We start from the raw sequence: 22275 nt of genomic DNA, 5'->3' as shown, positions 1-22275 counted from the left end.
AAGATGGCGGAGGGACATTTGGTTCGCAATGTGTTTAGTATTGTACAAAGCTCCGGTCTTTGCCAACAGAATATGACACTTGCAGTCTGTTATTTCATGCTCATGGTGAGTAGTTCTTCTTTTTATTTATTTTTTTTTAAATCATGTGATCAGCGCTCCACCCTCTTTCTCTGTTTAAACAGGCAAAAAACAAGGACCTGCAGAAAATCGCAACAAAGGTAACCCTCCCCTCCTCCCCTCCCATCCAGAAGCACAGTTTTGGAGTCACGTCTTTCTCTCTCCTTCTTTCTCTCACTCACTCTATCGCTCTTCTGCAATGCTGCAGGAGATACTTGCCCAGCTTTCTTGTAAAAGGGTGCAACTCGTATCTGTAATAAAGAAATGAAACCATTGTTTCAAAAGGCTTGTACACATGGCTCTTGTGTTTTTGGATGCTTTACAAAGCTGACCTGAGAATTTTACAGTCTGCAACTCGATCATCCAAAAAGATCTGGGTTAAGTTTTCAGTGAAAACCCTTTGTTTCTGGACAAGGGGATGTTCACAATGTACTGTTTAAAATGGAGCAATAAGCTGGCCAAAATGGAAACAAGCTTTCTGAACTGTAGGGAAAATATGTAATTAAGAAGCTAGAAGAGACAAAAAATCAATTCTGTACGCGTTGCTAATTAGGCTTTAATTAGGAGCTTGTTGAAGTTGTTTACAGATCTCCAAGGCATTGCTTGCATTAGGCTGAGTGCTGCTAAGTGAGAAGGCCACGCACTTTTTAATGGCAGGTGTGCTCTGTGTGACCTCAGAGTGTTTACCGTATTGTAAAAGCTAAGTTCCTCCTCCCTGTTCCTATGGAGCTGTCATCCCCCAAGGATCGAGCAGCTGTAGAAGTCGGTGGCTCAAAGATAATATCTTTAATAGATTTTGCTGCGTCACCCACCCCACATATCCTGTACCGACACTTCAGAAATAACATGTGGCCCCGTCCCTTGTGGAAATGGGAGCAACTGCTTCTGGTGGAACACAAGTTTGTACTGTTTTCTTTCTGGAAAATTTTCCTGCTAATTCACTGTTGATAATGTATCCATAACATAAACACTCAATTATAAAACACAACAGCTCAGTCTTATTTTTCAATGACAACCAAGGGGCTCTTTTTAAAAGCAGGGTAATAAGAGTTGCACCCTTCCTGTTCCGTGGGCTGTGAATCTCCATTCTGGTTGTGATTTTCAGTGTGGTCTCTTCTTTCAGGGTGTGCTGAGGAGCTCATCACGTTTGTTTATCACCTCTCTGTATCACTCCCTCCTCACGCTTTTTTCTTTCTTTTCGGCAGTTTCAGCTTGCTTTGTCTTCCAGCCTGTGACGCGCTCGCCCTTTCTTTCCGTGCGTGCGTTTGTCCGTGCGTCCGTCAGTCAGTCCTTCAGTCCGTGTGTCGCTGTTTGTCAGTCTCGTCACTCTCTCTTTGATCGGTTCTGTGTTGAAGCAAGCAAACTCTGTGTAGAAACCACTGGACTTGCCTGTGTTTTCTGTTGCATTAAAGCAGTCAATGGAGTAAGGTAAGCAAGGAGAGAGCTTTCTCAATGGAAAGTTGTCATGGTTACAACGTCACTCCAGAGTGTGGCATTCCAGTCAGGCCTTAAAGAACCAATGACAGTCCAATTCTTAATCATCAAGTTGCTAAAAAAATAACAAAAAAACAAAAAAAGATTACAACACATTCTGTACATTACTGCAACACACAGTACCCTGTCTAAAGCGACCACTGTATGCAGGTGTTGGTGTAACGGGTTGAGTGCCCATTAGCAATTGGGAATTTAGCTCCTGCCACACAATACATCTGGCTGTAGCCAGTGTAGTTATCCCTTTCTTTTCATGAGCACTAAGTGGACATACTTATCTCTCTCTCCCTCTTCCCCGCCCCAATCATTTCTCTCTCTCTCTCTCTCTCCCTCTCTCCCACTTCCCCCTCTCCTTGCAGCAAAAGCCCAGGACGGAGTGGCCTTGGAGATACAGCCTCTGAAAAGCGAGGAAGGAGTGGAGTGTGAGGAGAAGGAGGTGAAGAAAGTTAACGTCACCAAGAAGGAAAAATCGGTGCTTCAGGGCAAGCTTACCAGACTAGCAGTACAGATCGGCAAAGCAGGTGAGCACTGCTTTTATTTTTATTCAAATATTTTAGATAATTCTCTTGAGAGCTCAACTCATTTTCACGTGTTCATAAAAATATTACTGTCCACTTTTTTTTTTTTTTTTTGGATCGTACACCACTGTCCTAAAGTATGTCAAATTAATTTCACTGAGAAGTTACGTTTTAAGGGGAGAAATTGTTTTAGAAAATCTTGCATACTGGTCAGGTTTGGAAGTTTGAGCTGGTGTTTCAGTAAGTCATGACTACAAATTGACTACTGTTGAAGAAAGAGCTGTCAAAAGAGTGGAATCGTTTTGCAGGCTGCTGCACATCCCTAGCCACAGCTGAATCTTGACCCCATGTGTCTCTCTCTAGGCCTGATCATGTCGGCTGTGACTGTGATCATCCTGATCCTGTATTTTGTCATCGACACCTTTGGGGTTCGTGGATATGTGTGGACAAAGGAATGCACCCCAATCTACATCCAGTTCTTCGTGAAGTTCTTCATCATCGGAGTCACCGTGCTTGTGGTGGCCGTTCCCGAGGGGCTACCCTTGGCTGTAACCATCTCACTTGCATACTCCGTCAAGGTAACGCACCACAGCACAAATATTACTGCCATATCAGGCATGCCTTCAGCTGTGCAATTGCAAATGGCCCTGAACTGTTCTTTTTTTGCAGTTGCCTGCTGATATAAGCTAACACGGAAGAGGTAGGGTGTGGGAAAACGCGTACAGTTGCTTAGTTGGACACATTGCAGACCACATCTCACACGCTGTACTGCTTAGTTGAGTGCAGCTCTGTTTATAATGCTCAAAGAGGTGGTCTTATATGGATGTTTTAATGCCTGATAATTTCAAGCACATTGAGTGTTTAATTTTAAATCCTTTTGCCGACCTTGAAATTCAAGCAAGCAAAGGTAATGCACAGAGAACTAGCACAAAAAAGGAATTGGTGAAACGCCTCTAAAAAGTAATATCTATTCCCACCCTACTGTTCACTGCTGTAGAAAATGATGAAGGACAACAATCTGGTGCGTCACCTGGACGCTTGTGAGACCATGGGCAACGCCACGGCAATCTGCTCCGACAAGACGGGCACGCTGACCATGAACCGCATGACGGTGGTGGAGGCCTACATCGGGGACACCCACTTCCCGCAGGTGCCAGACCCGGAAGCACTGCAACCCGAAACTCTGGAGCTCTTGGTAAATGGGATCGCCGTCAACTCCGCCTACACTACAAAGATACTGGTGAGTGTGTGTGGTTTCACCCACGCCCCCTCATATACCAACACCTTCAAAATGCACAATATGTCAACACCTTCAAATGACTTGCAGGAGTAGGGCTCTATATACCAACCCCTACAAGTGTTTGGATTCCAATATACAGAGAACTTCACTCTAAATACCAACACCTCCAAACTGTCCCATATGCCAGCCTTGTCTTTCCTCAAGACTCAAGAGTTAGTCCGTACTGTTTGTATGCTTTGATCTTGGATGAACAGTTCTGACTAGTCTATTCTCTCTTCTTCCCTAGCCCCCTGAGAAGGAGGGTGGTTTGCCCCGTCAAGTGGGAAACAAGACAGAGTGCTCCCTGCTGGGGCTGGTCCTAGATCTGAAGAAGGATTACCAGGCAGTGAGAGACGAGGTTCCAGAGGAGAAGCTGCACAAGGTCTACACCTTCAACTCTTCACGCAAGAGCATGAGCACCGTGCTGAAGAACCCCGTGGGAACAGGCTTCCGCATGTACAGCAAGGGAGCCTCTGAGATCATACTGCGAAAGTGAGAGCTCTACCTTCTAGTATACACAGACACGTTCACGGCTCCACGCACGTTCTCCCTTCCTCGACCTGTCCGCTTTCCTACAGTTAAGATTTCACTAAGCTGTTCTCTAGTACTGAAGTAATGTCTATAGCTGTAAAATCCCTGTGTGCCTGTCTTAAAATTACTGAGGTAAATGAAAGAATGAATGAATAAAAGCAATTAAAATACAGCAAACCTAGGCTTGGCTGTCCCAGTTTTGCGCTGGTTAGAGTTGAGCATTGCTGGTTCTTGTTGGTGCTCACCCCCCACACTCTGTGTGTGTTTGCCAGGTGCACTCGGATCCTGGATGGGGCTGGTGAATCTCGGATCTTCAAGGTGAAGGATCGGGATGACATGGTGTGCAAGGTTATTGAGCCCATGGCCTGCAATGGCCTGCGCACCATCTGCCTGGCCATGCGGGACTTCGAGACGGAGCCCGACTGGGACAACGAGAATGAAATCCTGTCCAACCTGACCTGCATCGCTGTGGTGGGCATTGAGGACCCCGTCCGGCCGGAGGTAACTCACTTTGGATGGATTATTGTGTAATCAATGGATCCAGTTGTCTGGACAACTTGAGGTAACAGGACAAAGCACATAGACTCGGAACTTAGACTGGAGCTAGAGGCTAGAAGGTTCAAAGTAACCAGTAGTGTTTTAGGGGCATGCAAAAAAAGAATGCTGTGACAATAAAGTCTCCCAGTACAACCACATTGCTGTATGTATAATCCCATTTATGCAGTGACCTGTGGTTTTTATTATTTGTTTTATATAAGCAAGTGTTCGGACTGCAAACACCAAATAAATTCTGGAGTGTTCTTGAATAGAATTAAAATTTCAACCTGATCACAGTCATGTATTGCAAGAAATCGAAGCTAGAAGTCCTGCTTTTATTGGAGAAAATCCAGCCTGGTCTACCAGCTTCTGAAGTGATGGAGATGGAGAGCGTGGTGTGTGGCGTGCTGTTCTCCCAGTGTCTGCTGTGCATTCGGAGATTTCTAATTCTATAAATAAACAGGCTGATTTGGGTTTAATGAGTGGTGTGGCGTGATTCATCATATCTCCCAGTGTGGATAATTACAGAGGATTGTGTTGTGAGCCCCCCTCCCTTTGGCTTAGGCTGCCACACCACAGCCCGCTCAGAATATAGGAACATTGCAGAAGAGCATGCAGGTTTGCATGGGAACAGCAAGTTAGTTTAGAGTGTTTGTTCAGCTTAACAATATAAACTGTCATTGTTAATAATGATGGGACAGTATGGTGCCAGGCATCCTCTATAAATTCAACATCCATGTGACCAAGTGTATCTCTCTCTCTCTCTTGGCCAGGTACCAGATGCCATCACCAAGTGCCAGCGGGCTGGAATCACAGTGCGCATGGTGACGGGAGACAACATCAACACGGCGCGGGCCATCGCCACCAAGTGCGGCATCCTGCTGCCTGGAGAGGACTTCCTGTGCCTAGAGGGCAAAGAGTTCAACACGTTGATCCGCAATGAGAAGGGCGAGGTGAGAGTACTGGACACACTGCTCTGCACCACACAGCACAGCCACCAAGGTCATTCACATTAAACGACCTGTCAGACTCCTTTTCTGAAGAACGTGTCGCAAGATGCTCTACCTTCTTGGTACAGCAGCAATTGCTTGGTGGTTCGGTGTCTGGCAGTGGATGCATAACACTGCTCTGCACTGAATAGATGGTCACACTGCAGACCACGCCTCACACACTGCAGACCACGCCTCACACACTGTACTGCTTAACTTCCTTCTCCGTTTTCAGGTTGAACAAGAACGTCTTGATAAAGTCTGGCCTAAGCTGCGGGTCCTGGCCCGTTCGTCTCCAACGGACAAGCACACCCTCGTCAAAGGTATGACGCTGGACAGAATTCGAGGGCATTTTCTACACAGTGGCACTACCAGTCCAGGTTTATGTTTCATGCAGAACATTTTATTGTGTGCCAAGATTACGAAAACCAACATCTCATTAGTGTAAAACGGAGGGGTGGGGGGGTGGGGTGGGGTGCTTTTTTTAATGATGTTATTCAGCTGCTGTATATATCAATTAAATAGACCCTCTTGTAAATAAATATATTAAAGCAAACATCTGTTCAGCCTGAATGAGCAGAAATTCCCTTTGGTTCATATTGCATTAGGGACCAAGAGGCAGTCTGACCTCTGACCACTGGCATTTATTTCGTGAGCCTTCAGATCATTTCTCGTCTCCTCTGAAAATGTTTTATCTGTCGTGCCTTTCACGTGTGTGGTGGGGAGTGGGGGCGGTTCAAAGACGATATACCGAGGCTAGGAAATGCATCAGAAACTGGAGCCGTTGACAGGAATGTGCCCAACGAAAGTCTTATGTTTTTTTAGGGTTTTACAGCAAAGATAAACCTTTGCAGGGAGAGAGTCTTTGTTAATAACATGCATCAGTTAGATGAAGTTACTCAACAGCAGGGGGTAACTGAAGTCATTCCTGCAGGAATCATCGACAGCACGGTGGGAGAAACGCGACAGGTGGTGGCCGTGACGGGAGATGGCACCAACGATGGCCCCGCCCTCAAGAAGGCTGACGTCGGCTTTGCTATGGTAACCGTATATAGGATGTAGTGGACCCTGGTGGATGCGATACAGACATCTGAAATATAGTAGATAGTTCTCTTGTGTCAGAGCAAGGTGCTCTCTAACGCATTGCAAAACGCACTGTATGAATGTTGGGAAATGTGCTGTTTGGTTGGATGATTTTTGTCATTTATAGTTCATTTTTAATGTTGTAGATTAGGCAAGGGGGCAGACCACAGGCTCAAACACATCTTGTCATAACTTGTGTGTGCTGAAGCACCAGAGAGGTTGCAAATAGGCTGTTCCCTGCATCCAGCACTATGCTTCAGCCATCAACACCTGGCCAATAGGAAATCCTGTTTACCTGGCGGAGAAGCGCGGAAGGCTCACGTATTACAGCAAAGCTATGTCCTGGGCGGTCCCCACCACTGCTGGCTCATTTTGCGGGCCGAGTCCAATGTTAGCATGAAGTAAATAACAGCTAATCTCGTGTAATAAAAATCATGGCATGCATTTAATTTTTTTTGCTTTGCAAAAATGTTGCAGCATCTCTAACCCTGCTCAGGTGCGCCCTTCCGGTGTCTGGCTGTGTGTTGGTCTCTCTCTGACGGGTGTCCTCTTCTCCTCTCTCCTCTCAGGGTATCGCAGGGACGGACGTTGCAAAGGAAGCCTCTGACATCATCCTGACAGATGATAACTTCACCAGCATCGTGAAGGCGGTGATGTGGGGCCGCAACGTCTATGACAGCATCTCCAAATTCCTGCAGTTCCAGCTCACCGTCAATGTGGTGGCCGTCATCGTGGCTTTCACCGGGGCCTGCATCACACAGGTAGGACAGGGACACCTGCTGTGTGTTTGAGGAGCTTGTGTTTCAGTCGGAGGGAGTAACATTTTAGTGACGCACTATGTGGTTCAACCTCCACTTATGGCTATGGACAGCCATGCTGTGGAGTTTGGAAGATTACATTCAATTTGACTTTCATTTATTGAGAGAGAGAGAGAGAGAGAGAGAGAGAGAGAGAGAGAGAGAGAGAGAGAGAGAGAGAGAGAGAGATTACCGTTGGCTTACTACAGTGACTTTTTAAAAATGATGTAATATTTGTTCCTAAAATTCATAATGTGTAATAATTATCATTCAAGGTATGTGGATTTAGATCTATGCATGTATAAAAGTTACATGTTTGAGTAAGGTTCTATTAAAGAGTTACATGTATGTTTAAAAATGTAATACAAATATATATATATAAACAGAAGCTGGTTATTAATGTGTCCTTTTAAGAGTGTGTGCTAATGGAGTAAATAGCTTTTGGATTCTGTCTCTCTATGTTCTGATGCTCTGATTTACGATCTTCACATTCCTCTCGGTCTGGCTTCTGCCTCTCCTTCTCACTGTATCGCACTATTTCTCTCACCCCCAGGACTCTCCTCTCAAAGCTGTCCAGATGCTGTGGGTCAATCTGATTATGGACACCTTGGCATCCTTGGCCCTGGCCACAGAGCCCCCCACCGAGTCCCTGCTGCTGCGCAGACCGTACGGGAGGAACAAGCCACTTATCTCCCGGACCATGATGAAGAACATCCTGGGCCACGCGGTCTACCAGCTCACCATCATCTTCACACTGCTGTTCGCAGGTAGAGAGAGAAAGAGAGAAAATGAGAAAATACCCTTGTGCTGAACACTGTGCTATTCACCACACAACACAGGTATCAAGTTCATCCATGTGGGTGTTAAGTGACCGGTCAAACTGCGATTCCATTTTCTGAGGCATGTATCCGTCACAAAATACTCTACCTTGATATAGCCATCAATCAAATCTGCAATCTGGAATCCGCAATCTGGTTCTGTAGTCAGAAATCATCACAGGACTGGTGAAAAGGCCTAGATATTGTCCGAATCCCCCAGTGTCGGACTTGATCGTAATAGCAGTGTAAACATTATGTAATGTTTTTGCTGTCCTGCGGGTGGGTGTAATGTGTAATACTGCATAGACACAGAAACTTGACCCAGTAAAACAAAATCAGACAATATTGAAATCCACTGAGGTATGCAATGTATAAAAATAAATGAATAAATAAATCGCTGGTAAATAGTAAAATTAATTATCCCATTTCCTGCACATCTGTGTGGATGCAATCGATTAATTTAAATGAATTGGACCCGTTCCCAGGAGAAAAGTTCTTTGACATCGACAGCGGTCGGAACGCGCCCCTGCATTCCCCGCCCTCGGAACACTACACCATCGTCTTTAACACCTTCGTCATGATGCAGCTCTTCAACGAGATCAACGCACGTAAGATCCACGGGGAGAGGAATGTCTTTGAGGGCATCTACAAGAACCCCATCTTTTGTGGAGTGGTGCTGGGCACCTTTGTCTGCCAGGTACTGTTCACAACACCTCTGATTAAATATCAGTAACACCACATTACTGTCACTAGCTCCTCATCAGTACAGGTCCTGTGCATGTCAATAACACCACATCAGTATAATAAAGAGGTGGTATTAACATGTAGCCTTTCAGTGCTACTGCAGAAATAAAGTCGGTCGGTCTGCTAAGAGTGGACAATCCGAGTAACTTGATACAGCCGCATGTTTCTCAGTCTGTCCTCTCCCCTTCCTCAGATCATCATTGTGGAGTTGGGAGGGAAGCCCTTCTCCTGCTCTGGCCTCACCATTGACCAGTGGCTGTGGTGTGTCTTCATCGGGGTGGGAGAGCTGCTCTGGGGTCAGGTGAGAGGGACATTTTTTAATTCTGAAATTTAAACCCCCTCGATCACAGTTTCAGTGAATGCTTTAACACGGCACATGTCGTTCGCAGCTGATCTCCGCGATCCCGACAAACCGCCTGACGTTCCTGAAGGAGGCAGGCCACGGGACCACGAAGGAGGACATCCACGAGGAGGAGTACACAGAGGGAACGGATGAAATCGACCATGCAGAGATGGAGATGCGTCGAGGGCAGATCCTTTGGTTCCGGGGGCTGAACCGCATTCAGACACAGGTACGACCACCCCCCCCCTGGATCCTGAGAACACACAGGCCTGTCCTGCTGCAATTTCAGCGGCTCACTCTGCTGGCACTGCAGCCTGATTCCCGTTTCAGCCGGAACGCTGCCTGGAGCCTTCTCGCCCATTGCCCTTTCCTAGCTTGTCTTTCTTGCATAATTGGCACAATCAATTTCTTAAATGTTTTGTAGAACAGGATTGAAGCCAATGGGTTCATCTGCTGCAGGAGATAGAGCTGGCTCTTGAGTGGCTAGTTCTTTCTTTTTTCTGCCCAGGTGAGAGTTTGTAGAAGAGCCTGGGTCACCAGTGTAGTACCCTGAAGTGTACTGGATAAAAACACACTCCCTGCAGGTAGTGTTGGTCCCACCATATGAGAGGCACAGCCTGGCATGCAAAGGTGTCAACACCACCTGAGTGACCAAGTGTGGTCTTCTTTCGGACTACAACTGCTGCAATAGACATTGTATAATGTATAGAAGAAGTGATCCTGTGCAGAATTCTCCTTTTTTGGTTAGCGTTCCTGGATAGTCCTGCATAAGGTTTTACTTCTGTACAAGAGAAAAAATTAGTGGTGTTTCTTTTATCTTTATCTGAAATGGGGTCTGCTCATGCTTGGAAATGTTTTATGTGTTTTTTGTTTGTTTGTTTTTGTTTTTTTTGTTTGCAAGGGATTTTTTCATTGGTGTTTTTTTTCTGATTTCAGTTATCACTGTTAAATAATATCTTCTCATTTGCAGCTTAGACCAGAAAGTAAAATGATACCCACTCACCTCCCAGGACAGTATCTTTTTTTAATGGTCTAAATAGCCACGGACCTTGATACTGTTTCATCGTGAACCTATTACAATCATTCTGATGGTGCACTCAGGAAACTGGGCAACGCCAGCAAGGTTTTCACTTAAATGGTGGCAGTATTTGGAACCGTCTCCATTTTTAGGTCATTAAAAAAGACCCAGGTGTCTCCTGTCCTTCTTGGAGAGACTGGGACCAGCTTGTATTCAGTCTGCCAGCAGGGTGGAGCAGTCCTGAAGACAGTACAGCTTCTGGTTCAAGTTATGGGGGGTGTTTTTTGGTGCCTACCTGTCTGTTTGTGGGTGGTATCCCTGAAATCATTACATGCACCCAGCCAAGGAACATATGCCTTTGAGATCTATTTCCTTAACTGTTAATTCCACCCTGCCTCCCAGCACAGGAGAGAGGTTTTTTTTCTTCCTGGGTTTAATTTAAAAGGCATCATGTTGGTGAACTTTTACATGTGTGTTACTGTTTTATAATCTGTAGGTGTAAGTGATACAGGCATAGGGAAGTTTAACGTTGATTTTCTAGTAAACAGATGGTACAGAATGCTTTTTTTTTTTTTTTTTTTTTTACTTCAGTTCAGCATTGTTTTCTTTCTTGGTTTTTGAAAGTTTTTTTTGTTTTGTTTTCTTCTGTTTTACCTGAAAACAGTGCCTTTCTTTCGTTTTCTCCTCATGATTTGTTTTTGAGTGGTTTCATCTTCAGATCCAGTGCCAAAGCGACACCATGAGGATCAGAAAAAACAAAACAACCTCCCTGTACACAAATTGCACAGACCCTCCCCATATTACCCAGATTTCTCTAGACTACAGCATTCAATCACATAACCACACGCAAAAAAAACAAGCCCATTATGCAAGATCCCCAGTTGTGCGGAAAACCATTTGAAATGCATTGCAATTATTACCCTGCATGGGGACCAATTTCACATGAATGTGTGGTACTCCAGTGCTGCATTTGCATAATATTCCGAAATTGAAAGAAGAAAAAAACCAGAATTATTTATTGACTTGTTTTCCCACCAGTTTGCACAATTTGGCTATTTCTTTTGCTTAATTTGTAGCATTGGCATTTGTTTTTCCACCTTGTTACTAAAAAAATATATATATATATATATTATAAAAATCAAAATCATTCCATGATGGCAGCTCCCGAGTGGCACATCCAGCAAAGGCGCTCCAAAGGCGCTGGGGATTGCAGGTTCGAGTCCAGGCTATGTCACAGCCGACCATGACCAGGAGTTCCTAGGGGGCAGTGCTTGGCCGAGCGCTGCCCGGGTAGGGAGGGCTTAGGTTGGCAATTTTTTTGTTACGAATGCAGCACTGGAGTTCATGCCTAGTGAATCTAGCCCGTTGTTTGTTCATGATAGTCCAGGAGTACATCAATTCATCACACAGCTGTGTCATGAATGTAACAGTCCAGCATCTTTTTAAAGTGCTGATTGCTATTACGCACAGAATAAAAAGCAAGGATGTCTCTACTGAGCTCCTGGTTCATTCATTGGATTAATGGAATGTGCATAATCTCCCACAGTATACACACACTCTCATTATTATTTTGAAGAAATAGCATCTTAAATCAAGGCTGTTCTTGGACGGCTGCAGTTAGCAGTAGAAAAAATCCAACAGCTCAAACGTGACAGAAGTAAAGCACTTAAACACACGCCTGCTGTTGCTCGCTGAGTTCTGTATTCCCACACAGAGAGCAGCCTGGTAGAGGAGAGTTCCAACCCATACTGTAACCATGCCTGGTGACAGACAAGCTAAACAGACAACGTTCTGTGAGAGCTGTCCTGATTGGGTCTCTGTTCTTCAGCAGACACCTCTCTTGAAGTCCCTATCCTTGCATGTATTAGTTTATGTATATTAATGCACTTATTTTGTTATTGATTGCCTTCTTGTTTTTAAAGGGTTTTGCTGTTTTTGTTTTTCAGTTTGTATTTGTTTTGTTTGGAGGTGTTTTGCTTCGTTTTCAGTAGGGGTTGACTCCCAGTCAGATATCCTTTGGGTTCCAGCGTTCCAGATTACAGCCTTGGACAGTTCCGACCCTTTGTTCTGGGTTTTCTGTGTTCCTCTTCCCTTCTCCATTTCCCATTTATAGGAATCCATTTCCTTTCTGTTTCCAAGCTCCTCCTTGTTTCTGTCCCGTAAACCTTCCCTTTCCTGTAATTTTCACACAAATGTGCACAGGGCAGGAATTGCTACAGTACTGTCAGTGATTGAATAGATATTTCACACAGGCAAGCCCCGACTCAACCTGCACCAGAGAAGAAAATTGACCATACTGTACAGGGCATTTACTATATTGGGTATTTTCTGCCCATATTTTTAAACGCAGACGTCTAAAAAGATACAAATGCTAGTCTATCCTCCTCCTTCAAACCTTTCCCCTTGTCTCCCATTTACAGAACCCTTGCCCCTTTTCCTGCACTCAGCCACTTCCTGTCTACTTCCACCATCATGTCTAAGACCCTCCCCTTCCTGTCTTATGATTTCACTTCCTATGACTCCTTGATGATAAATAAAAGCAGCAGGCTTTCTTATTCTCTGACTATGAATGTGGTTTCTCTCTCTCTCTCTCTCTCTCTCTCTCTCTCTGCCTCTCTGGTTCTTTGCAGATGGACGTTGTTTCTACATTCCAGACGGGCTCAACGGCGGTGCCGGGGGCTCTGCGTCGGCAGCCCTCAGTGGTCAGCCAGAACCACGACGCAAAAACAGTTTCTAGCCCCACCCATGTAGTGATTTCCACTTCCTCCTTGTCCGCTAATCCTACTGCCGCTGCAGCCGCTAGCGCTAGCCCTCCTGTCGCCACCTTCGCTTCCTCCTCTACTGCAGGCAGTGAGTGTGCAGTCTCTCTAGCAACCAAACTGCATGACCTAATAACCGTAATGACTATCACAATGATGAGAATAACCACCATCTCTCTCGGAGGTGTCCTCTCTCTCTCTCTCTCCTCTCCTCCATACCCTTCTTTCTATACAAAACTGCATGACGTGATGCCAGTAATAATGCCAATAACCATCACTTCTCTCTCTCTTATGCATCGAGGCTGCCTGCATCTTGAATCTCCGTGTGTCTCGCTCCATGCCTCTTTCTTCTCTCTGCTGGCTAGTACAGGGGTTGCCACCTATGCAGGTTTTAACTAGAGTGGTCTGGAAAGCCCTGCGCTCAGTGTACAAGTTGCAGTATTCTTACCTTGTAATGTTGCAAATAAACAGTGTGTTTCTGTGTGCTTTTGAGAACAAGGCAAGACTACTGATCCAGTGGGGTTTATGTATGAAGTACTATAATGTATTTCCACGTCTCTACAGGGGATTTGAATGACATCCCCAGTCATCAAAAGAATCCTCTTTGGGGGAAGATTCAGTGACCCTCCGTCTTGGATCTGGACAGGCAGAATGGTTATAATGTCTGTAAACCACTCTGTCAGATAACTGAAGGTCACTCTGAAGCTGTGTCGTTGTGTAATGTTTATAGACTAAATTACAGGCTGGAGAAAACACTTTTTAAAAAGCGCCCCATTGTGCTAAAGGCATTGATTCTTATGCAGTCATTAAAATGGGCTTTGGACCTTCAGCTCTCCCTGTCTCTCCAGGTTTGAACCATCAAGGGTGGCAGCCCTATTAGCAAGAGAACTGCATGAGACAATAATGAGAATGGCAAACCGCCTGCACCAACCTTCTGCTCTTGTTACTTTTCACTTTGCTGCTGGCCTGTTTTTAATTCCATTCACTTAACCAGATGTCTTTTCCGTCTTTTGCTTCTCTCTTCTAATCACTGAGACTGTCTGCATCTTGAATCTCGTATCTCTCTCAATCTGTCCCTCGCCATATCTCGCAGGGTTTATAAATCTATTTCTGTTCTTCTGCACAGGTAACTCAAACAGGGGCAGGGGCACTCTCAGATTAGGCTGGTAGATTGTGGATCAAGCTTTCCTTGAGTTTCTCAACTGTGTGTGTGTTCTTTTTACACTGTCGCATTGCTGTTCGGTACAGTGGCAGTGCCCGAATACGATAGAGCAGAAATCAGGAGCAGTACAATGTCAGCCTCCCTTCTTCTTGATGTCCACAGTCTGTGAACATGGGTTTGGGGGGCTGCTTTCTTCACATTGTGATTTGTTTTCTCAGTGGCACACAGGCTGGTACATTACAATGCCTGTAATAGAAAACAATGCAAGACATTCAAAAAAAAAAAAACTTTGCTCAAGCTTCTTCGCCCACTGTGAACATCATAAGCCTTGTTTTTGCTTCTTGATCCTTGAAAGGACATTGTGTCAACCAGTTGTTAGCTGCTACTGAAATTAGGAACTGTGTTCTAGGTTTAGGGTGGAGAAATTCTTCCCATCTGTAAATTGACTATCTAGAGTTCAGTGTTCTTCGTGTTGGTGTGTCCAGAGCTTGAGGCCGTGGCACACTGCCAGGCTGCTGCCATAGAGCACGCAGAGAGGGGCCCTGCTCCTGTAAAGATAAAGCTGGTTCTGTCTGTCTGTGTGTGTCTGTCTGTCTGTCCGCCTGTCTATCTGTCTGTCCGCCTGTCTATCTGTCTGTCTTTGCACAGGTGGCACAACACCATGGCCTTATAATTAGAGAACGTTACCCTTTGTTCTGACTCCGCTCCCCTCAATTTGGGAGGTGCTTCAAAATGGAACCTGTTTGTGCCCTTGTTATAGAGCCCCAGTGAGTCAGATAAAGAGGGGTTCCTTTCCCCCCCTCCAGTGGAGTAGAATTTGGGGTGAAGTTCTTTTATCTCTATCAAGCCAGGGGTGGGGATTGAAATCTGTAGAATTGTCTGTGCTGTCACAACTCTCCACTGACAAGCAGTTAAAACACTGCCCAGGGAACGCATTTATCAGACTCCTTAACAGTCTCTTCAAAATAAGACCCTTCTCAGCCTGTGGTGTTGCTGGTCTGTACAGCATTAGAGGTGGCGGCAGGTCACTTTTACTTTGATTAAAGGAGCGGACACCTCGACCACTCCAACCTGCAGCGTATGTGTCAAGCCTTCAAAACAGTAATAAGAACTAATTATCCGCAAGCCATGGAGAGGTAGTGGAGAAGCATGATAATGACGGTGATGATAATGCATTTGTGCGTGGCTGTGAAATCCTTCCTGCACCAATTCCTGTATTGGTCCTAATCGAAGTCTTTCAGGTTCCCTTAATTGCTCATCAGATTTCGGTCCCTCCCCCAGTGCTCCCCCTTCCAACCCCGCACAGTCCTTCTGCATGAGATGCATCACTGCTTGTTTCCAATAGGTGGCGCTCTATTCAGTTTGACTCAACAATCTGTTTACTTCCTTAGCCCTGCTGCAGCACATCAGGCACGACAGGAGGGGTTTTAAAGGCCATCGCTATCTGCGCCGGCTCAGTGCATGTGTGTCGCAGTAACCCCCCGGTCCTGGAGATGTTGCCTTTAAACCTGAACCTGCATCACAAGCATGCCTGCCTGGAATGTATTGTGTGTCGTGATTTGTGTGCTGTGGAGCTGTGTATGGAAACCTCAATGAGCTTGTGTTACAGTGGATTTCCTAGTGTGTTTGTGTTGTTTTGTGGGTCTAGTGATTTAAAATCCCATACTCCATCTCCAAAATGCCTTATTATTATTATGCATAATAAGGCTGTAATTCTATCTCAGGTTTCCCGAGAGCGATCTCGTGATTTATGTAACCATAAACCCTCAATAGAATTACCGCCTTATTATGCAAAGTTGGCTTTACATTTTTATATGTTATTCTTGCAGATAAATCCGTAACTTCACCAACCAACATCACTAAAGCAAAAGATGAAGAAATGAACTCACCAATTCCCCTAACTGACTTTGTGTTTTTTTCTTTTCATTTGCTCCTCCTGTCCTATTCTCTTCTCCCTCTGCTGCAGATTAAAGTGGTGAATGCATTCCGTAGCTCCCTTTACGAGAAGCCAGAGTCGAAGAACTCCATCCATAACTTCATGTCCCATCCTGAATTTGGTCCATCTGCAGAGGACGAGCATAGGATCCCCACCATACAGGAAAGCAGCATTGAGATTGAGGGGCTCTCAGAGTCTCCAAAAGCAAAAGGGAGTCCGAGGGCACACTCCCCCAATCGCAACAATAACGCGCTGGACATCGTTGCGGCCCCTTCCCACGGCAACACATCCTCGGGGAGCCCCCTGCACAGCCATGAGACATCCGTCTGATGACCCTTGAACTCTGACCCTCAGATCTCCTGTGCAAACACACTACTCCAGGGTGCATGATTTTGCCATGTGCATGCTTGACTGCGTCATGCAAAATCAGCTGTTGGGCAGGAGAGCTCAGGTCTACTCTGACTCCTTCAGTTACTATGTGTCTGTCTCTCTTTCTCTCTCTCTCTCTCTCTCTCTCTCTCTCTCTCTCTCTCTCTCTGGTTTTGCTATATGTTTATAATTGTCAGTACTCTGTGGGTTCTAGTTTTAAAGTTATATCCAGTGATCAAAAAAAATACTTTTTATATTGTATGTGAACTTCAAATTCAAACAAGTGAAACCACAAAAATCTGCAAATATTCAAGTTAGCCCCACCGTTTTGTTTCCCAGCTCACGCTATGGTGATCCTGCTGAATTATACAGTTTCCCAAATACAAGCTGTGGTTTAAGGAATGGATTAGATACTTTTAAGCTGTCTCCAGTGAGATGGTACAAAGTAAAATCCACCCTGGTCTTATTTTTATGTTTTGCAACACTGCCAAAACTAAAGAGCTTTCCTTTCTTTCTTTCTTTCTTTCTTTCTTTCTTTCTTTCTTTCTTTCTTTCTATGTGTGTGCATGTATAGATAGGTAGGTAATTTACAGACACTTTATTGAATGAACTGTTCTGTACGCACAGTAAGAGTACTGTATGCAGAAGGGAGTCAATGAGTGCCTCCTGTCTGCAGCTAGGTGTCACTGCCCGGCAGTCTGACCAATTGCGGATTAGTAGTCTCTCCTCCAGTGCCATCAGAAAAGTTTAACAAAACATTAAGGAGAAATGTATTATATTTGCTAATTATTTTCTTTTAGATAAACCATCAGTTTATATATTATATATATATATATATATATATATATATATATATATATATATATATATATATATATATATAAACTTTAAATATGTTCTTTTTTTTTTTCTGGGGATGGGCATTGTTGTGGTTGTTTTTATAATTGAATTATCTGTGTGTGTGTGCGTTTGGGGGAGGGAGGGAGATGAATAACTCTAAACTGTCGCAATTAAGCGCACAACACCACCAGATCCTTTTTAATTGTTTTTGAAAAGACAAAAAAAAAAAAAGTCTCTGTATAAAGTCAGCTGTAGTTTTATTGCCGTTGTTGGAATTTTTAAAAGACAGAAGTTCCATTTTGTTTTCGTCTCTTTTCCGCTGTGAAATTTCGCAGCGCTGACACCACGAGACCCATTCAATCCCATCCTTCCTTGAGACTGGCCTGCAGATTAGTTTTGGGTCAAAGGTTCTTTCCTGCTAGATTAGGGAAATACAAAGACCATGCTTGTTGAAGTACTTGTTAAATTAAATACAAAATGAAAAGAGAATTTATATATGCGAAACACAAGTCCAGTAACTGTTCAAACACTGCCCTTGTGTCAAGTGTAGAAGCTGTACAATTAACGTGGACTGCTTTTGTGCAAGTTAGGTTGGGGGGGGGGGGGGGGGGGGGGGGGGGGGGGGGTTTCATTTACTTTGTAAAAAAAAAAACTATACTGTTGCAAGGCAAATCAAGCTGCAGTACGCATGCAACAGTGAGCTGTTAACGGAAATCTGATTTGAAGTTAGGGGTTGCTCCAATTCAAAATTGATTTCAGTTTGAAATAGCCATGCCCCCAGTTTACTGCCCTCCTTTACGTATGGACCAACCCTTGACCATCTTACAAATATTTAAGTCACAAATCTTTATGATGTTGCACCACCTGTATCATTCTGTGATACCAGGGGCCCCAAGTTCTCGCAGATTTGAGTTCTCAAACCTGTTTAAAAAAAAATAAAGTTTCTCACAATAAGATACAGGTCAGCAGTGTGATTGGGTGAATTCTTCTTAGCTGAATTCTCATCAGCCAATCATAGCCTCTCCTCAGCCTGCAGTCATATTCACTACCTCCCTGTTGGCTGACAGCCGCCTACATCCCAAGAGGAGGGGAAATCAGAAGAGTTTTATGATTTTATGTTTCGGAAGTATATTTTTTTCTATATATATATTTTCAGTATAGTTTCCGTTCAAACTGGTTGACAACAAAAGCACATTTAATTTATTGTGCGGAAGAGGAATATGCCTTTAGATCTACTTTTAATGGCTTTTAAGTAATATAGAAGAAAAAATACAATAAAGGCCATCTAAACACGTGAGGTACTGCCTGGAGCGAACAGGAAGTGATGCGTTTACTCCTAAAAGACACCCGGTAATAGCTAGTGTTGAAAAAGGAGCATTTGATCTAAAACTAGACAACCCTTATCAGCTGTACCGTTATAAACTACAGAAACACTTCTGCAAATTCGTCAACGGTTAGCACTGACTGGGAGGACGAGTTGTAGCTCCATTGTGTATATGCCTTTGCTTGGATGACAAAACTAAGGAGGCTTCACAAATCCACAATGAAGCGAGCATTCAGTAATGTGTGTGCGACCCTATTTCTGAAGCGGTCAGAACTATTTCAAATAGTTCACTGAAAGCGCTCGCTTGAAATTTTGCGCACGCAACCTTTAGCGTTTGAACCCTGCACCTGTGTTTGGAGGAGGTTGGGTTTATTTATTTTTTATTTATTTATTTTTTTGTTGTTTGTTTTTATCGTTGATCTATGCCTCTTAGTGAGCGTTAAAGTGTTTGCCTAAGCGTTTTGTCGTTTATGACCGCACTGCAAGTGAAAAATGTCAGCGATCGTATGTAGTGTATAGAAAACAGTCTGCAAAGGTGAAACCAAAGCCATTGCCTCACTTCCTGCCTGCCCAGGCCATATCTTCAACGTAACTGACATGTGATTTAGATTTATTGCACAGGCATAAAAAATATTGATATGTACATTGTAAAAAAATATATATATATATAATAATAAATAAATGTTGTGCAGTAACTTTAATAAATACTGTCAACAGAAGGGAACTAAATATAACTTCATAAAATAGCGTTGTTATTTTCAAAGTTTGGGAGTTTGCGTGGAGTATATTGCTTGAGAGCTGCCTGAATTTAGATTGGCGTAGCAGCTGGTGAAATCTGCCAGTTCCACTCCAGTGCAGAGAAGTTACATTTAATAATAATGAAGTTACATTTAGTAGCCCTTTGGATTGATTAAAATAAACTGGTTCTTAAAAAAGCAAAACAAGACAGATTCAGAGATGTTCAGAAGTTAATGTAATATAATAAGCACTGGTATTATTTTTGTATAAAACAATATGATTGACTTATACTTGTGGCATGCATGACTTATAAACATTTTGATCGTTCAAAGCAATATGTACCTCCTGTGTGAGTGCCATTCGTACCGTCCTGTGTAACGTCAGCCATGCTGTACCTTGAGACTTCATTTGGAAATTCAAACTGTTTTAGTGTTCTGCATGTTTATGGAATGAATCATTCACAATGTTTACTTGCTTCCAGGATTCCCGACACTGACATGCACACACTTACAGGCTTGTGCGTGCGCACGCAACAATAGGCTTACACGCACACACTGATCAGATGCTGTTTCTGGGGGAAACGGGGGTAAAAAAAATAAATAAAAAAAAATCTATCTTATAATCAAGTAACTGTTTAATTTTCGCTGTAAGAACCTCAAACTTAGTTTTCCAATGTTCCGACAATCCAATGTGCTTTATACGTAATTCTTGGGTTTGTTAAAGTTTAAAAGTTAGGTACACAATCCATGGATAGTGTTATATATACATATATATATATAGTATTAATGTTACATTTACTGTATGTCACAGACAACCTTGTTCGTCTATAAAAGTCTATAAATACAATATATGTTTTGTGAATAGATTGACTCTCACCTCAGTCATATTGTAGCCAGAGAGAAACACGCAGATGTATGGCGGAAGGGGAGCATACTGTATAAGCCCTATACACTTCAGATCTATGCGGATTCCTGTGAGGGGGGTGTTCAGACGCTAGGCTAAAGTGTATTGTTTTATGAAACGTGTATACTTTCATTTCCTCTTGTCTTTCTTGTTGGGTTAGATATATACTATATCTCCATGCATTCAGGTAATACTGGAACCGGAATGTTTTCTGGTATTTCACGATCAGTTTTATTACAGTGTTACCTAAAAAACAAGTTCAAATGAAGTGTCATTAACATAGCCGAGGCCATGATCGCTGGTGTTCACTGAAAGGGTTAGAACGGAATAAGATTTAAATTAAAAAAAAAAAAAAAAAAAACCTGATTTGCAGACTCCGAAATAATCTGAAGGCGGTTTTCATATAAACAGACTACACTATACACTCCCTTCGAAGCTGTGAAGTATCAGTCAAATTACGGGCGGTTCTACTCAGGCAGGGCAACCTCTCCAATCGTTTTTCAGTCTCTCTGGGAAATGTTTAGTTTAATTTCTTAGAAACTTGGCAGCGGCAGCAGTGAGTTAAGCACTAAAAGCACGATTAGACACGACCTGCGTGTGCTGATAGCATGCCGGTAGGATGCGTGAGGAAGGCAAGCGTTCATTCTGCAATGCACATGGGAGGAGAGATCTGATCCAAGTTTATGCTTCTGTGCGCTGGGAGAATTAATTAGAACTAAGGCGATTGCTAGAGAAAGCGAGCAGTGCCAGAATAAGAATACTGTACTGTCTTAATGCTTCAAAGACTAACAGACTGCTGTCAATAGAAAAACCTAAATTAGGAAGTCTGTAAGTAGGGGTTAGAATGTGTTTTTGGCAGTTGTTGTAGTCTAGTCTTGGCAGAACACAGAAAGCCCGATGACCCTTAAGCTTCTGGAATGATCAGAAAATGCGAATCTGTAAAGCACTGGCAAGATTTGTTTAGTGTTTGCACGATCAACATTATCCATACGAAAAGAAAGTTAATACATTCAATGACGAGGTTTCGACTAAACGCCGCCTTCAGTATATCTTTCTAAACGTTTGTCATTTAATTTATTAAGCTTCTTTTAGTATTTCAACTTAAATGTCTGAGTATTTATCGTTGGTTTACAGACTTCAGTTCGGTGCATTTCTCCTTTCAGAAGAGGGTTAAAACGATTGTGTGCAGAAATATTAAAAATGCTGTAAAAAACAAATGGCTTTAAAATAATTATATGGACCGTTGGTGACACCTAGGGGTCAGACTTCAAACTGGCACGGGTTAGGCTAGTGTCGTGAGTTATTTTGGCATCATCCGATATTTGTTTTACAGATTTGAAAGAAAACGAACTCATCCGAGATTCAGAACCATCACCTCTCTCTCTTGTCCTCGGCCAGCGTCATAATCCCACTATGCTTTGATGAAGGAACGCAAACATCAAATATTCCAAGAGATTAACTGAAAGAGCATTGGAGGACTCTGATATCTAATGCATTCAAAGACATAGCGCTAGTGAGAGCTAACGAAATGCATTAACATTGCGTTTCATATCGGCACGCACCATTCCAAGACTGGTGCGCTGCAGGAGCGCTGAGGAAGAGCGCATGGCCAAATGACTGAGCACAACAATGTCTTTTAAGCTCCATTGTTACTTGGTCTTTATTTATTTAGCTTTGTATTAACTGTTAATATCTAGTTTATAACAACATGTTAACAAATCTGTTCAGTTTCTCAATGGCTAGTTCACTGCTCCTAGTTCACATTCCCGTTGCTGATGTTTATGCAGTAAGGCTTGCTCGGATCTTTTTAACAGATTCTTTATTGTTGTCCTATTGACTGGAAAGTTGCTCCTTTTTAAATAGCTTGATCCGGGTCACGTAACGTTGGTTAAAACATTCTCAAAGATGGCAGACAAGATTAGCAGATTTCTCACCCACGGGGTTTCCTGTAAGAAATATAATTTAACTCTGAGAGGCTC

General features: G+C 43.5%; 1 protein-coding gene across 7 annotated transcripts in view; it reads left to right on the top strand.

The window, feature by feature from the left end:
- LOC121299958 (plasma membrane calcium-transporting ATPase 3-like) overlaps nucleotides 1-17295 on the top strand; it is a 45839-nt gene extending 28544 nt beyond the window's left edge. For 3 of the 7 annotated variants that reach the window (XM_041228231.1, XM_041228230.1, XM_041228232.1), the window contains 15 exons: nucleotides 183-218; nucleotides 1968-2129; nucleotides 2490-2704; nucleotides 3124-3366; nucleotides 3653-3897; nucleotides 4209-4437; nucleotides 5247-5426; nucleotides 5698-5785; nucleotides 6397-6503; nucleotides 7115-7306; nucleotides 7896-8109; nucleotides 8646-8857; nucleotides 9098-9205; nucleotides 9294-9476; nucleotides 16153-17295. In XM_041228231.1, the coding sequence (XP_041084165.1) occupies nucleotides 183-218; nucleotides 1968-2129; nucleotides 2490-2704; nucleotides 3124-3366; nucleotides 3653-3897; nucleotides 4209-4437; nucleotides 5247-5426; nucleotides 5698-5785; nucleotides 6397-6503; nucleotides 7115-7306; nucleotides 7896-8109; nucleotides 8646-8857; nucleotides 9098-9205; nucleotides 9294-9476; nucleotides 16153-16452 (2714 nt within the window). In that variant the 3' untranslated portion in view covers nucleotides 16453-17295. Of the gene's footprint in view, nucleotides 1-182; nucleotides 219-1967; nucleotides 2130-2489; nucleotides 2705-3123; nucleotides 3367-3652; nucleotides 3898-4208; nucleotides 4438-5246; nucleotides 5427-5697; nucleotides 5786-6396; nucleotides 6504-7114; nucleotides 7307-7895; nucleotides 8110-8645; nucleotides 8858-9097; nucleotides 9206-9293; nucleotides 9477-12895; nucleotides 13116-16152 lie in introns of all 7 variants that reach the window. The other 4 variants (XM_041228236.1, XM_041228234.1, XM_041228235.1 and 1 more) reach the window with 4 other exon arrangements.
- The last annotated feature ends 4980 nt before the right edge of the window (nucleotides 17296-22275 follow it).

The sequence above is a fragment of the Polyodon spathula genome, chromosome 25, assembly GCF_017654505.1.
Source record: "Polyodon spathula isolate WHYD16114869_AA chromosome 25, ASM1765450v1, whole genome shotgun sequence".
Lineage (NCBI taxonomy): Eukaryota > Metazoa > Chordata > Actinopteri > Acipenseriformes > Polyodontidae > Polyodon > Polyodon spathula.
This window is presented reverse-complemented; position numbering and strand designations above follow the sequence as displayed.